Source organism: Topomyia yanbarensis, chromosome 2 (assembly GCF_030247195.1).
Source record: "Topomyia yanbarensis strain Yona2022 chromosome 2, ASM3024719v1, whole genome shotgun sequence".
NCBI lineage: Eukaryota > Metazoa > Arthropoda > Insecta > Diptera > Culicidae > Topomyia > Topomyia yanbarensis.
In genome coordinates this window covers 187,959,296-187,977,152 of record NC_080671.1, presented here as the reverse complement: position 1 = coordinate 187,977,152, position 17,857 = coordinate 187,959,296, and the positions used below count along the sequence as shown (strand labels likewise).

General features: G+C 38.8%; 1 protein-coding gene across 6 annotated transcripts in view; it reads right to left on the bottom strand.

Moving 5' to 3' along the window:
* Nucleotides 1-3,705: 3,705 nt before the first annotated feature.
* The window catches only part of LOC131682453 (tubulin glycylase 3B-like), a 43,045-nt gene continuing 28,893 nt past the window's right edge, over nucleotides 3,706-17,857 (bottom strand). For all 6 annotated transcript variants that reach the window (XM_058963928.1, XM_058963924.1, XM_058963923.1 and 3 more), the window contains exons 3-4: nucleotides 4,130-4,651; nucleotides 3,706-4,069 (exon numbers count right to left, since the gene is read on the bottom strand). In XM_058963928.1, the coding sequence (XP_058819911.1) occupies nucleotides 3,789-4,069; nucleotides 4,130-4,651 (803 nt within the window). In that variant the 3' untranslated portion in view covers nucleotides 3,706-3,788. The remainder of the gene's footprint in view (nucleotides 4,070-4,129; nucleotides 4,652-17,857) is intronic.

The following is a 17,857-nucleotide window of genomic DNA, read 5'->3' as shown; positions in this document are numbered from 1 at the left end:
TATGACTGGAACGACCTTGGATGTTCCGCATTACGCTTCCGATGCAGATTCCGGCAATACCATAGTATTCCTCATAATACTGACCAAATGACAATGTGGACATTCAATGAAACTGTTCCCAAAGTTTTGCAATATTATTAAAAGCTTATATACAATCCCATCTAAAATGATATTGATACTTTGATTCAAATACTGGATTCTTCGTGAAAATAACCCGGAAAATCCGGAACATCCATAGAACTGTCTAATTCATTATTCTAGTTCTAGAATTCTGCAGTTTTTTTTCGAAAACATTTATTCACGTTGCATTGGCATAAATTTCTAGTTCCGAGTGAAAAATTCATCGTGTTGGTCACATAATGACCATTCGGAAAATCTGGCACATTCGCTGAACTGATCAATTCATAAAACTGGTCTTAGAACCATGGGTTTTTAGTGTTTCTTGAATTCTCATTTGCACGAGTTCGTACTTATGACCTACACATGTTTTTTGGCTACATAATGACCTTCCGAAAGTTCTAAAACATTAGCGGAACTGACCAATTAATGAACCTTGCGCTGGTATGTACTTGTGACTGGGATATAGACCCTTATTCGTATCGTTCCGGAATATCCGGAACTGGCTCTGAAAGTCTATGCTTTCCCAGAAAGTTTTTTTAGAATTATTATTGTAAAGAAATTGTATTTGTGACCGGAACAAAGGCCCCATTTGTGAACTGGCCAATTCTACTCCGGATCATCCGAAAGATAAATGGGTCTCTGTCCCAGTCACAAGCACGAATTCGTGGCTTTTTTGTTTTGAATATAGAGGGTCATTCGCATCTTTTCGGAAAAATCTCTATAACCCACACGCTTTGACAAGCTTTCTCCCCGCAGTAAAAACATTTTTGATACAGTTCACTGCGCAATGGCCCCTCCTTTCAGCGATTGTATCCTTCGATGGCTAATTCATCGAACGGGGTCACGGATTTAATCACTGTTTTACAGTGGAATTGCAGAAGCATTATCCCGAAAATCGATTCCTGTAAATTCCTACTAAATAACTTGAAAAGCTATGCATTAGCACTATTCGAAACATGACTTACTTCAGAAATAGACCTACATTTCCACGTTTTTAATATTATTCGCTTGGATCGAGAAGACTCTTACGGAGGAGTACCTTTGGGTATCAAAAAAGTGCTATTCTTCCAATCGAATCGACCTCCCTTCGACACCAGGCATTGAAGTTGTCGCTTGCCAAACCAGAATTAAAGGCAAAGACCTTTGCATTGCTTCCACCTACATCCCCCCTAGAGCCTCAGTTAGCCACCGAAGGCTTTGCGATATTGCAGAACTCCTCCCCGCACCGAAGCTAGGTTAAGGTGACTTCAACTCCCACGGTACGGCATGGGGTTGCCTTCATGACGATAATCGATCTACTTCACTTCATGAGCTTTGCGACAACTTCAATATAACCGTTTTGAACACGGGTAAAATGACACGGATTTCGGCCCCCAGCGCGTCGTAGCGCCTTAGACCTGTCCCTCTACTCGACATCGCTGCAGTTAGATTGCATGTGGAAGGTACTCTCTGATCCCCATGGCAGCGACCATCTACCAATCGTGATAAATATTGCTAACAGTTCAGGGCCACCGAATACAAACAATGTTTCGTATGACCTCACACGAAATATTGATTGGAAGAGCTACGCGTTCGAGATATCCGACACAATCAATTCCACTCAAGAGCTTCCTCCGGAGGAAGAGTATAATTTCCTGGCTGGCTTGATTCTCGATACCGCGATTCAAGCTCAGATTAAACGCGTACCAGACGTCCTCCCAGCCCTTGGTGGGACAAAGAGTGCTCAGACGTGTACGCGGAGAAGGCCGCCGCGTATAAGACCTTCCGAGACGACGGGCTACCAACCAGCTACCGATAGTATGCGATGGCGGAAGCGCACGTGAAGAGTTTGATGAAAGCCAAAAAACGTAGCTACCGGCACCGGTTCGTCGGCGGGCTGACGAGAGAAACATCGATGAGCACTCTTTGGGGCACGGCCTGGCTCTTACGAAATCTAAACAGTACTAACGAGAGTGTGGAAGATTCAAACCGTTGGATATTCGATTTTGCCAAGAAGGTTTATCCGGCTTCCGCCCCGGCACAGAAGATCTACTGCGCCGCGTCCCCTCACGATAACGCAAACGAAACCCCGTTTTCGATGGTGAAGTTCTCACTTGCTGGATGCTCATCTCTGACGTATTGGGCTCGCAAATAGCGATATCTGCACCTGTGGCAGCGGTTATCACGATATCGAACATATTGTCTGGGCATTCGCCGAGTACAGATCTCAACTATTGGATTCCTTTCGGGCCCGAGGAAGATCACCCAATGTCCCAGTTCGAGATGTACTGGCAAGCCGCGATCTCCTCTATATGTTCCTCGTATACACCTTCCTAAAAACCATCAATATCCAGATTTAACTCCTCCTATTATTTCCTTACCATTCTCAAAAGTGCCCTCTTCCGCCTACCGTACCCCAACGATAGTTTGATGCGACTCCAAGACGACACAAATATCTCTGTCGAATGGCCCAACAAACACGAGACCTACAGCATAACACATGCATTTTTCGCATGATGATTTATCGACATCACGCATTAGCTACATAGGTCTTCCCAAGGGGTACATGGGTCTTCGTGCGCAAAGCGGTGTGTTGCCGATCCGCATCTGAGCAGTAGTACAAAATCGTCTGGAGGAACCCCTGCCGGCTCGAGGAAGGTCGCCAAGCGTCCCAATACATGAGGCATCCATCCGAATCTGTAATCCTTACCGTTGATTCCCGATGCTGGAAACTTAAAGCTAAAATCCTTCCCCCCCCCTCGATTCTAACTAGAATCGGTTGTGTCACTGGAGCCGGAATACTAACTGGAACCAACCGGAATTCCGGTTCATTTCCGGCTCCTATTAATATCTTACCATTCTCAGAAGTGCCCTACTAACTGGAACCAACCGGAATTCCGGCTGAACTTTACTGGGGATGTACAGTGAACTATACTACTGTATTAAAAGATTTCACTGTACCAGGCACCCATGATGAGTGAGGTCGTGGTTGCTATGCTATGCTATGCTATACTATGTTAGGTGGTCGGATACATCCTTTCAACAATTTCAAAGATTTCAAGAAGTGATTTACCTTCATTTTGATGAGTAATCATCAGTTTCCATTCCATAATGTTAGTTTAATTTATCTGCCCATTATGAGAATTTTAGGGGATTTTTTAAATTGACCCAGAGGGAACTGTGCCAATGAAACCTTTTCTGTAGTCATAACATCAATTTTTTAAGCAAAACAAATAAATAAAGAAATAATCAGGGGAACGGGCATAGCGAAGTTGGTAAATCGATTTCATTATACGCAGCTCACCTGCACACTAAAAAATATGAATTTTATCGTTGATGTAATTGCGAGCAGCTTAATCACGAATGTGTTTGTCATCCTAAATACTAGACTGGATCACTATGCCATAGAACACGCTCACCTGGCGCACAACCATTTCCCAATCCTCACGCATTAGTAATGTGAGAAATTAAAAGAAAGGCAAGACAATCTCAAATAACCAGGAACGTGATCTTAAATAAATATTGGAACAGCCGTTACAGATAATATCAAACATTGTTGTTCATTTGAATGGTTTATTTTATTTCAAAAAGATGCAAAGTCAAACGTATCAAGCAACAGCTGATGTATAACATGTGTATTTGTTTTGGTAACGATGCGCGAGATTTGTATAAACTTAAACTGTAGGATTTCAACGAGGCCTTTCCACTGAACTGCTAGCGCTGGAACGCTTCGACGAGGTTGGCGTTGAACACGATGAACCCATTGATCTGGCAGTGCGACTACGATTTAATGAACACATTGGTGGCCCAAGAGGTGCCAGCGGACTTTTGCATCTAGATTTTGAACCCAGTGGTTTTCCCTCCACTGTCAATCCGTAACCGTACGGTGCTACGCGTGGAATCTCGACCGCCTGGATACACTCGAAATCACCAGTGTCTGCGCGTTTGTCGTTTGTGTTATCAATAACCACTGTACATGATAGATATCTTACGATAAGTTCCATAATTTGGTACGACTCAAGATACTCACCTTTCACTAGGTCCTCCAATACTGCTGGACAGATGACCTCGGTAACTTCGGTGGACGATGATAGATCCGGACTGGAGTTAATTTCAATCAGCATGGTGCGAAAGTTTTCCGTAACCATGAAATCGGCTCCATACAGCTCAAACATATTCCTTTCTATTCTCATACCATCCATGCTGGCAGTCACAACTGACAGAATATTACGCTTCATATCCGGATAAATCTTCCGCTCCCAGTAGTAACCCTTATCTAGAGATTGTAGGTGCTGCTGAAATTGTTTGCTGGACCACATGTTGCACGCCGGAAGTGGACAGCCTGGTTTCCGGGGAGTTCCGGCGTAATACTTCTGGATGGAATAGTTGGTCAAATGAATCGCCTCGTTGAAGTCATCCAGGTTGAACTCAAGCGAGCTAAACCTGAGATAACTGTTTCGGTACATCCAAACCTTCAGCTGATTGCCAGTAAAGGTTATTAGAAAATACTGTCGGATGTCGAACTTGGTGTTGTGGATTAGTAGGGGCTTTTCTGCAAGTAGAATAAATAGAATATTTCTCAATTTAATTTAACGATAATCTTTTCATTGGATGCCAACAGTTTGAATATCATATAATAATCGCATCAACTCGATGAATTGAGACCATTTCTGCGTGTAACAGATTGGCCCAAAATGCCTTCAATCCGAATTCCATGCCTAGAACCTTGAAATGACTGTTTAAATGACCAATATGGAAATGTATTCGCAAACGGTTCAGTGATTACATGAGAAAAATTGACTAAATGTACGGTTTTCAGACTATCGTTGATGTATGACTCGGTTCATATTGTTGGTTGTGATGAAAATCGGAGTCTTACGGCCATAACAGCAAATTTCCTGCCAGATCATACACTTTTCCCGGCAAACTTGTCTGCAACAACAGTTTTAAACTTCTAAGGAACATCTCTGTCATCTTTGGCAACATAAAGCTTCCGTCCCAGAAGCTGTTTAAAGTCAAATTTGTCATACGTTTCATCATCCCTTCAGATGCATTTATTAAATTTGTTCAGATCCTGATCATACATCTTTCCGACCAGTGATTTTGGCCGTAATGTTTTGCTTTACAGTCCAGTTCGATTGCTTGATAGCCCTATACTTAAAGAAATCTTTCCACATCCATACCCGAAAGTCCTGGATTTGCTTTGAAAGCCACAGTTTCCGGTATCGCTTTGACGACGCGATGGCACCTTCAGAACAGCAGAAAAACATTACTTGAAATCTGTTTGTACCGCACATATAGAGGATTGACCATTGTGATCATCATACTCGGTTATTCGTTTCTTTTGTGTATAATGAAACCTCTCTTTTTACATTGCGTGACAATTTATGGAAACATAAATATTTTTGAAAATTTTTGCACGAAATCTCAAGAGAAAGACATTTTCAGCAAATGGCAGTCAAAAGCTTGCAGAACCGACCACAAAGAGCACTGTGCCGGAAAAGAAGACGCATAACAATTCTACATGCGTAGAGCTTCAAATGTTTCTAACTTGAATTTTTTTTTGTAAATTTTTGGAATTATGTTAGTAAAATTTTGTTAAAAAATAAGAGTGGATCTCAACATACGAGCCATTTCAATTTTATAAATAAAGCTATAAATTTAGCTTGCATCAGTTGTTATAAGACGTAATTAATTTTTTGTTGGAAATTCAAAACTCAAGAATTATTAAATGAGTTTATAACATAACAAAAAAACCTGTTTTATCCACCTAGTGGTGCAATTGTGCCTTTCTCATTTATCCAAACTATGATTCCTTAGCTATTTTTTTCTTTTTTATTAATTACTTAGAGTGAGTTAATCTTTTTGCCTTTCTCATATAAAGAAAGACTATGCAATCACTGTAAAAATCGACTTTTTAACCGAGGCCCGGAGGGCCGAGTGTCATACGCCATTCGATTCAGTTCGTCGAGATCGGCAAATGTCTGTGTGTATGTATGTGTGTGTATGTGTGTGTGTGTGTCATTTAAACTCACACAATTTTCTCAGAGATGGCTGAACCGATTTTCGCAAACTTACTTTCATCTGAAAGGTATAACGCTCCCATAAGCTGCTATTGAATTTTTAGTTGATCCGACTTCCGGTTCCGGAGTTACGGGTTGAAGAGTGCGGTCACACAGCAAATTCCCATATAAAATGGTACCACCATGATGTTCAAATGATGTTAAACATATTAAAATTGATGTAACATTACTCTAGTTTGCGGGTCTGGATCACTAATGATCAATCAAAGCAGTTTTGACCACATTGGCCACCTATGACGGTTCATGACGCCCCCGAGGAACCCGCCAAGTTCCTAAGCTAATATCACACCCATTCCCCAACGAATTCTCTATCGATTTTTACAAACTTGATTTAAAATGAAAGATACAGTAATGCCATTGACTGCTTCTGAATTTCATTCGGTTCTGACTGTTGGTTCCGGAGTTACAGGATGGTTCGTAAGGTTTCACTGAAATTTCCCATATAAATCAGTACAATCGTAACACCGCAGAGGTTAAAAACGATTGAAATGGTCACCAAATTACTTCTAATCGCAGATCTAGATCACTGATTGCCAATCAAACATTCTTTGAATATATTGTCCACTATGGACGATTCCGGAAGTCCGAAATTCCGGGCATATTCCACAATTAAAGTCACATCGGTTCTTCGGTGATGACTGAACCGATTTTCTCAAACCAAGTCTCAAATGGAAGGCAAAATATGCAGTTGCGTATTGCGTCGCCGCCCCTCCCCCTCCCCCGCCTTGCCCTTACACCTCCCTCCTTCATCACTCACCTCCCCTTGGACCACCCTCACGCCCGCATTTCCTTCATCCACCCCGTATAACGAAATAAGATGAAAGATTTCTGACGCATCATCCACTCCCACTCTACTAACCCCCCATTCCCTCCACTTTCAAACCCACTCCACCAACATTTCAAAATATAATCACATGAAGATAATATTTAACTCATGCTGATTAAGCTAATAAAATATTATTCTTTTGCCTTTCTCATATAGAAAGGTTATGCAATTGCTCCAAAAACCAACTTTCATACCGAAGCCGGGAGGGCCGAGTCTCATATAACATTCGACTCAGTTCGCCGAGATCGCAAAATATCTGTGTGTATGTATGTATGTATGTGTGTATGTATGTATGTATGTATGTATGTATGTATGTATGTATGTATGTATGTATGTATGTATGTATGTATGTATGTATGTGTGTGTGTGTATGTGCGGATTTGTTAAAAAAATGTCCACATCGGTTTCTCGGAGATGGCTGAACCGATTTTTACAAACTAAGATTCAAATGAAAGGTATAATATTCCCATAGGTTGCTATTGAATTTCATTTTGAACCGACATCTTGTTCCGGATTACGAGTTGAACGAGTTGAGTTGGTTACAAAACAAAATTTGTTGATTTGTCCACATCGGTTTCTCGTAATTTTCTGAACTGATTTTGACAAACTTGATTTTAAATGAAAGGTTACAACTGATGAACTTGTAGATGTAGGTCACCAACAGTCATTCAAAGTCTCTTTGGCCACACTGGCCACCATCGACGGATCCGGAAGCATCCAAAATCAGAATAACGGTTATATTGGTTTCTCGAAAATGGCTAGACCGATTTGATCAACTTAGTCTCAAATGAAAGGTGTTCCTCCCCCGGAAACTGATATTAAATTCCATCTCCATCCGACTTCCGGCTCCGGAGTTACGGGTTGTGGAGTGCGATCACATAGAAAACTCCGATTCAAACCGATACCGCGATGAATGCAAAAAGGTGCTCTTATAAGAATAAAAGACATTTCCATAATGTTATATTGTACGAACCAGCTATTAAATCATAGTTTGGAGAAATGAGAAAGGCACAATTGCACCTCTAGGTGGATTAAAACAGGTTTTTCTTTTTTATATTGTAACGATATTTAATTAGCAAGGGACTGGAAGGTGTGAAATATTTTTCAATATTTCGAGCCATAGTACTGAAGGAAGAGCGAGGAGTGTAAGAAAGAAAGTTTAGGAAAGCGTGGAATAGGGTCATATGAGCAAGCTTAGAGTTTCCCGGTTCCTGGAGCATAAGTCATTAAGTAACTTTACGCTTGTCCGGGCATGCCGCTAACTCAGGTCATTCGCGTTCGCACCCCTGCGTTGCAGAAGACAAAAGGTTGAATCGCCGGGAAACTTTAAGCTTGCATATATGACCCTATTCCACGCTTTTCTAAACTTTCTTCCTTCAACTCCTTGCTCTTCCTTAAGTACTATAGCTCTTAATATTGACAAATATTTCACACCTTCTTGTCCCTTGCTAAATAGCTGGGATTATTCAATATAATTGTGAAAATGTTTATTACATTCTTATTATACGTAGCATGTATCCCACGAATGTTGACACCAAATCACTTCGAACAAAAAAGTATGATATTTAATTGACTATCAGCCTGAGTTCAATGTTATATTCCTGTGATCAGATTTTGAAATGTTAGGGGAATGGGTTTGGAAGCGGAGGGGGTGGGGTTTAGTGGTTTGAGAATGAAGGGTGCGTCAGAAACCCGCTCATCTTATTTCGGTATACGGGGTGAATGAAGAGAATGCAGGTATGATGGTGGTCCAGGCGCAGGGGAGTGATGAAGGGGGAAGGTGTAAGGATAAGGGGAGGGGGGACGATGCTACATCCAACTGCATATGATATCTTCCATTTGAGACTTGGTTTAAGAAAATCGACTCAATCATCACCTAAGAATAGATGTGACTTCAATTGTGGAATATGCCCGGAATCCGGAACTTCTGGAATTGTCGATAGTGGACAATATATTTAAAGATTGTTTGGTTGGCAATCAGTGATCTAGACCTGCGAGTCGAAGAAATTTGGTGACCATTTCAATAGATTTTTAGCCTATGGTGTATTACAATTGTAACCGTTTTATGGGAAATTCCAGTGTAACCGTACTAACCAACCTGTAAGTCCGGAACCAAGAGTCAGAACCGAATGAAATCCAGCAGCAGTAAATGGTATTACTGTATCTTTCATTTGAAATCAAGTTTGTAAAAATCGGTAGAGAATTTGCTGAGAAATATAAAGAAATACAATATTAGTTTAGGAACTTGGTGAGTTCCTCGGGTGGCTAATGAGGTCAAAGTTACTTTGATTGGTCATAAGTGATGTAGACATGCAAATCAAAGTAATGTTGCATCCATTTTAATATGTATTACATCATTTAGACATCATGTTATTACCAGTTTATATGAGAATTTACTGTTTGACCACACTCTTCAACCTTTAACTCCGGAACCAGACGTCGGATCAACTAAAAATTTAATAGCAGATTATGAGAGTGTTATACCTTTCATTTGAAACTAAAATTTGTTAAAATCGATTCAGCCATCTCTGAGAAAATTGTGTGAGCTTAAATGACACACACATACACACACGCACAATCACACACACAGACATTTTCCGATCTCGACGAACAGAGTCGAATATATGACACATATATCACATCACATAATATATGACAATATATGTCACGGTGTCTTTGTCGAACAACTTTATTCAAAAAAATTCGGCATCTATAAAACTTCGGGATATGAAAGAATGGACTTTTCCCTTTCATTTGAAAGTAAAATTAAAATATTCTATCGGGAGGTCTAAAACAACTTTTTATTTTAAATTTTTTGATTGAAAACTTTAGTTTTTTAATGAAATTAATTCGCATTTTTGCTCTGATGAACAATCCTACTGTCTACAACTTCGTAGAATGCTATAAATCGATATAAAATCACCTGAGAAAGTTATTAAAATTTTATCAGTTTTTAGGTGTGCGCGGGGCCTATGGATTAAGAAGCCGATTAATAAGGACTTACAAAAAAATATTGGGTTTAAATGAACAGTAAATTCAGATAAATTTCAATGTATACAAAGTCCCATTCTCAGCAGAAAAAATATATTTTCAGATTTCTCCGGGTCTTGGGCGAAAATGACACTTTATGAACAAGGAGGTGTGGAAAGGTGTTGACCAAATTTATTCGATAATCTTATACCTTTTCAAGATGTTGATTAATATAGTAACGGATTTTATCATGCCTTTTTCATTTCTTTTCTCGCTCTAGAGGATAGCTAATGTAAACTAGAATGACCCTTCTTCCTGATCCTATCCTGCCTGGTAAAATACAATTGGCTTAAATTCAAAGCTTTATATTTGAATGAACTAAAGTAGACAGGTCAAGTCATTGTAATAAACGACGTATTTTATTGCAATTTTGGGTTGAGAATCCTGTTTGTCATTATCAATATTAAAATAAAGATTATTGAAAAAGAAAAAAGCTCTTCGAGTTTTGGATCCATGTTTGCTATCTTTTGGGGTAGATTCATTTCATCAGAATTTATAAATGCAGATTTTTGCTTGTCCTCAAATTTTATTTCCAAATCTAACACACTTCACATAATCTTAGAAAAAAGAACAAAACCAAGTTTCATAATTTCCTTTAAGAAGAAATTCCGGAGTCGTCACTCGTTGTACACGGATCACAACAGAAAACGCACAAGAAAATATTAGGCTGGACCATACATTCAGTAAATTCTCAAAGTAATACAAGTCTGTTTATTGAAGATCTCCTTCATAATATGGGATAAGAGCAAAGACAACATATCAAGAAGACAGAGTTGCCAGTTCAGTTCTGAATTTGGAGACATTAACAGCAATACGTCTTTCGGGTAAAGGTGATACTTTCTATATCTACTTTTATATTGAGATCGCTATCTTCGTACAATAGACAAAACCTTTATTTCTCATTTACTATTGCGTTTTCTGTTTAATGTACAGCGACTCCCAAAAGTTAACAAACTTGAACATAAATCTCATCGAATTATTTTTCTATCCTTCATGAAATTGTCAATCAGGATTCTCAATTGAAATAAAATCAAATGACTGAACACCTAATCGAGTTTGATCAAATATAAAGTTAAAATTTAAGCCAAATATATCCCACAAGATGCTAACGAGCAAAAAGGTTGATTCAAGATTACATCAAGCATACTCCAGAATCAGTGAAGAAAAAAAGAAGAAACAAATATATCTGTGACAGAAAAAAAACTGTTTCATTTTGCTGCAATACCCAGCATCTTTCAAAAGTCTTAATTTTGTTCAAATTTTATCTATTCTTCTCTATATCTCCATGATCCTAAAATAACATTAATGCGTAAAAAAGGTGGAATCTGGAATTTTTTTTCTACGCTTAAAGGTGGGACTTTGCTAGTATTCAGGTTCCTCTGAGCACACTGTTAAAAAAGGCAATCCATTTTTACAAATAAAAACGGTTTTGGAATAAAGCTTTTTAACCAATAGGCCCCGTGCGAATCTAGAAACTTTGATAAAAATTTAATAGCTTTCTCTGGCGATTTTAGATCGTAATGTAGTTTTCTACAAAGCTGTACACAATGAAATTGTCCATCAGATTCTCACTTTTGGTAATATTTGAATGTCTAAAGTACTACCTAGGGGCAAAAATGTGAACCAGTTCCATTGAAAAACCTAAATTTTCAAACAAAAAAAACTTTAAAATAAAAAGTTGTTCTGAAGCCCCCGACAGAATATTTTAATTTTACTTTCAAATGAAAGGAAAAAGCCCATTCTATCACATGCTGAAGTTTTAACGATGCCGATTTTTTTCGAATAAGATTGTTCTACCAAACGCATCGTGATGTTGGTATATGACACTCGGCCCTCCGTGCCTCGGTTAAAAAGTCGATTTTTACAGTGATTACATAGCCTTTCTTTATATGAGAAAGGCAAAAAACAAAAAAAAAATCAACAAAAACATGCTATGAACTGAACTCGAAAGGTGGATAAATATAAAAAAGAAGTTTTTTTTCTGAATTTGCGTAATCAGATAAAAATATATACGAAATGTAATATTTTTCTTTGTATTGCGAATCTTTTCTTAAATCCACTTTGCGACTTTTCAGGCATGCGCCACCGGGCCGTGCGTCAAATTACGCGCCCGTTGAATTTGCATCAGTGCGAGTGCGAAAACACTTTGACGTTTATTTTTGTTTCGCTCGCACTCAAGTGTTTGCCATAGAGAAACAACTCGGCGAAACACAAGATTATCTCGAGATAGACAATATCTCGTCAGGATTTGGTAATGGATCCGATTGCAAAGGCCATCGAATTTTTAATGCTGCATTAAAAAATTCGTTGGCCTTTGCAATCGGTCGATGAATGTCTATTGTTTGTGATATAGTTTTCCACTGTAGGTTTTATGTTCAAAAACAATTTTTATTTCACTTTTATTTTTAATTTCCTTTTTTAATTTCTTATTTTTTCAGGACAACGTGTGAATTCTGGCCGAGATTTTCACCAAAAAAATTACTTTTCAAATTCAGAAAAATCTATCTACAGTATTGTGTTTTATCAGAAAAATGAAGACAAACAAAAACTTCTGAACAACTTCTGAGCAACTGCGAGAATCAAGTAGAAACTATAAAATCGTCTTTTGGGAGCAGGCAAAGCGTACTTGGTAAATTGATTGCCTTGTGCGCAACTCACCTGGGTTCGATTCCCAACCCCGCACATAGGGTTAGAGATTTTTCTAAAGAGATTCTCCAACCCGAAAAAGAGGCGAATGACACTTAGGTTAAAATATCTATAATCCAACAAGAAAATCGTCTTTATATATGAAAAAAAAGTTTTTCGGGGTTTGTGATGTGCCCAAAACACATATAGAAAACATAGTTTGGAAAGAAATCTTTTTTTTTCGAATGCATTAGAAATTTCTAAGAAACCACTTTCCAGTCACGCTTCTTACACATTTTCCTCGATTGCATACGTCCAATGAGAAAAACACTTTCCCCAAAAGTCGACGACGCCTTGCAGGTTGTCTACTGATCAGTTTCGCGAGCCTCTCTCCTGAACGCAACATGCCTGTCTTGTTGCTCGTTCCTCAGATGTTCAGATGTTTCAGAAGCATTTTGTATGAATGAAACTTCTAGCTTCAATGTATAAGTTATACGCTAGGGCAAATAACCCAATAGTTATGGTAGCAGATATCATCATGATTTATTGCTTTTTCAGTAGATCACACTCAAATAAAAATATAACAAATTAACATGAAAACTATAAACTGATTAAAAACGTTTTTTAAAGATGCATCCCAAAAACATATATTCATATTTCTCATTGATATAATGAAGAGTTGTTTCATTTTTTTTCCTTTTTCCGTTTAACTACATTAAATTAGCTAGAGTTTACCTAGTAAAGAAAGTTATGAAAACTTAGAGCCATAGTACTCAAGTGAGAGCAAGAATTTAAGATATACAGATCGGAAAACACGAAGTGAAGGGGTCATTAGAAACAGGCTTAAAATCTTCCGGACTAATCTTTTATCTTCAGCTGGTAGGAGTTGAGCTTTGTCTGAGTTACTACGAATTGCTCAAATCTGCCAACATGTCTCACGGAAACGGCAGAGTCGCCCCTCTTTATCATGAGAACCAACAACTTTCCTATCTGCATATTCCAAATCCTTTCATAACTAAAATTTTTATAACTTTTCCTACTTAGTAGTACCTAGCTAATTTAATGTCATTAACAGGAAGAAAAGATAGAAGTAAAATAAGTTGTTGACCAAACTAATAACATCTATATAATTCCTAAGCTTTTATACGATACTTTCTAGCTTCTAAGATACTGTTAAGTTTTAGACGAAAGTTGAAAGTTTGTTTTGTTATCGCTTTTCATGTAATACCTTCTGGAATCGCCATAGACTGTGTTACGCGAACCCCTCGGGCGCAGCGCACCTTTTCGTACAGCACATTGCTTAATGAACAACTGACATCTCGTAGCGGAAGGCGAACTGCCAAAGGGGTATTAATTAGATTAATTAGATCTTGGAAAAACGTCAGTAAGACAAATCGCCTTCAGTCTCGTTCTTAACAAGTTCATTGAATCGCCAGTTAAAAATTGATATTGTTTCTTAAAACGTAATTTAAATTAATCATCTATATATACACTATACAGCTATATTGAGGTAACGTAAAAAAGGTCTAAATTATGAAATATTAAATTAAAACTTATTGTATGCTCAGGGTGAGTGAGGTTAGGCTCTGTTACGCAGTGACACGAGTATCAGTTTTATCCTACAATAAGGAGGCATCCACGCAAAAAACTACCGTTCGGGTTGACGCAGAGCCGTAGCAATCCTGTTTTGCGTGAGGGGGCATTTTTTTTTTTATTAAACTTAACGTATATTTAAAGCAAGGGACTGGAAGAAAAAAATATTTTTAATAGTTAGAGCCACAGTACTCAAGACGATTCTGACTCCTGCGGTGGAACACAAAGGGTTACATCGTCAGCAAACTCTAAGCTTGCTCATATGACCTTTTCCACGCTGTTCTAAACTTTCTTCCTTCATCGTCTCGCTCGTTACTAGATAAAAACAAGGAAGACCCACCCCTTAGTCGGCAGCTACTACGTGATTTGGTCTTTAATGTGGATGAAGCGGTTGCGCTATGTCGCGAAACGGATCCAATGTCGCACCTAGGATCCGAAGCTGCAGTATTCTTTTAAGTTGACTTGTGGATCTCGTACAACTCTGCCGCTATCATTGCACCTACTGAGCTTCGCATGCTGGGAGCTCGCCAGCTGATGAAAAAACACGACACACTAATACAGTAAGGGAGTGTCTTATCAAAATGGCTATGGCGTTATACTTCTATGACCAAATCAGCCACATGAAGCTCAATTTCAGCGAAGGTCTACCGGATATCACCGATGTTATGGCTTTTGAACCAGTATTTGGGAGGTCCCCGTACAATATAGCGAGGGGCAACAGTGGCTTAGGCGCGAGCAGAAATGAGCAGGCGAAGAAATCGACGATGTCAGCTGTCTCCGTCGAAGCCAATGATGTACGCGAGGGTACGCAGTATCTTAGAAATCGGGCGTTACGCGAACCCCGTTTATTGCCGGATTTTATCACCCGTGATACCACAATTCTCATCCCCAAGGACATACCAATTACCTGTCTAACAAGTCTGCACAAGATCATGAGCACCTTCATCACTACATACGTAAGGGCTCACTATGAGAAGAATAGCATCCTGACAGAGGAGCAGAGGGATGTACACTGATAGAATATATTCGTAAATCGCCAGGAATTTGTTTCGTATAGACAATTTTCATAAAATATACGAATTTTTTCGTGCATATGATGAATCGTTCGAAGCTCTATTGAAACATTTTTATTTTTTATTACGAATTTTTCGTGAATACCACGAAACGACTTTCGTTGGCTTATTACGAAACAGCTTCATTCGGCAAACGAATTGTTCGCTGCTATATACGAACTGCTCGTTGGTTTTGTATGAATAAGATTGAGTTTTTCTCTGTCGGTGCAATATCAAAATAATATGCCATTTTTTCCTGCTCATTATTTTATTGAACAATTTATAAAAAGAACAAGTTAACGCGCATCACTATATTTAATGTTTCTGTATTTTGGCTTCAAGTACATTAATGTCTGCACCCTGCATCCTGTCAATCTTTGTTCTGGCTCGGTAGAAAATAAACATTGTCATGGTCGACATGCCCTGGGACGGCGCCGTTTCGGTACATCTGTCGACGTCCGCCTTGAGAAACACAGCCTTTGGATATATCGCCGGAAGCTGATCGAACAAATGAGATATGCTTCGGCACGGTCCACACCAAGCCACGGTAAAATCCACAACGTCCAATTTTCCTCCTGCTGCGGCTAGTTCGGTTTGGAAGTGAGCTTCATCGGTGATTGCTTTAACAGCCATGCTGAATGCGCTGCTATCAGTTAGATGAAGATTCTAGTTACAGGGCCACTATTTTACCCGGAGAAATTAACTTTTAACGTTATGCACTTTACTCCTCACAAAATTTAACTAATCGAGAATGACGAGAGATGAACGATGGAAGATGATTACGAAAACTTCTCTTAGATGAACGAAATGAATTCGTGCGACTAACGAGATCGTTCGTAATATACACAAATGTTTATTAAAATAAGCAAAACATTTCGTTTCATTCACGAAAAATAATGTCGTTTTCAACGACAACATTCGTGCAATGTACACTGAATAAGTAAAATTTACGAAAACTTTCGTTCATCAAGCGGCCATTTCTTCACACCACAGTAAAATCGATTTGGGCACATCGATTTTTTTAAATTAAAAAAAATCGAAGTTGTCAAACATCGATCTCAAAATATCGACTGAAAACAATAAGATGCTAACAAATACGAAAACTTTTCTGAAATAAACGAAATGAATTCGTGCGACCAATGAAGTCGTTCGTAATATACGCAAACATTTATTGAAACAAACGAATAATTTCGTTTCATTTGTGCCATGTACACTAGATAAGTAAAATTTACTTAAACTTGCGTTCATTAAGCGTCCATTTCATCACACCACAATCTTTCTAGTCCTCAGTACAGGTGAGCAGGTTGAAATAAAATCGATTTTGCCAGATCGATTCTTTTAGTCAGTTTAGTTAGTCGTCATACATCGATCCTAAAATATTGATTGCAAAAATAATGAATACGAAAACTTTCCTAAGATGAACGAAATAAATTCGTGTGAGTAATTAAATCGTTCGTATTATACACAAACGTTTATTAAAATAAACGAAACATTTCGTTTCATTCACGAAAAATAGTGTCGTTATCAACGATTACATTCGTGCAGTGTACATTAAACGTGTAAAATTTACGAAAGCCTTCGTTCACCAAGCGGTCATTCTTTTTCATGAAATGAACGAAACCTACTAGTTACAATGCACGAAAAAACTTCGTTGCAGAAAACAACGAATGAATTCGTGCATTGCATGATCGATTTCATTATATTTACGAAGTTATATTATCAGTGTAAGAAAAAACACAAGACTGAAAAAGCCATCCTCGATGCAGTCATTGTTGGAGAAGTAGTGTGTAACCAACGGAACCTTAGTATGGCCTATATCGATTACAAGAACACAAACAACTCCATACTGCACTCGCTCCTCATCAAGGTATTAAAGATGTATAAAGTTGATCCTGTAGTCTAAGGTTCCTACGGCAGGTGATGGAGAGAGTAACGACAAAACTGCTCAGCTCAGAAGTGGAAAAGACGTGTTACGGTCTAGAATGCTTCGCATCTTGAGGGGGACCTTCCAAGACGATTCTTTAAACCCGCTCAGTAGGACACCTCAATGACTATCAGATTAGGTATAGAGAAAGCTCACCGGAAGAGACGTTCCATACTTTTTTCGTGGACGATATCAAGATCTATGCTGACTCGACAGAACGACTGGGTGTAGTCATAAAACTAACCGAAAGAATTAGTGGCGACATCTGCAGGGCGTTTGGCCTAGAGAAATGCCGATCTGTTCAGCTACTATTAGGGCGATTGATCGAGACTGGAGACGGCGAGATCGACGAAGGTGAGATGATTCGGGACACGATTCGCGGCGGATAATAGCAGTATATCGGATTCCAGAAGCTCTTCGGGACCAAGCTTAAGCTACGAAATAACGTTCTTGAACCAAGTGAACTGTATCTTGAAGTCTTTCCTGAACGCGGGAAATAAAGTCAGAGCAATCAATACGTTTGCTGTCTCCGTGTTAACCTACAGTTTCGGCGTCATCAAATAGAGCTGGTCAGTTCAGTTCTGGAAAATCTCGAGAGAAAATTGAGGACGGCGTTTAGCACCAG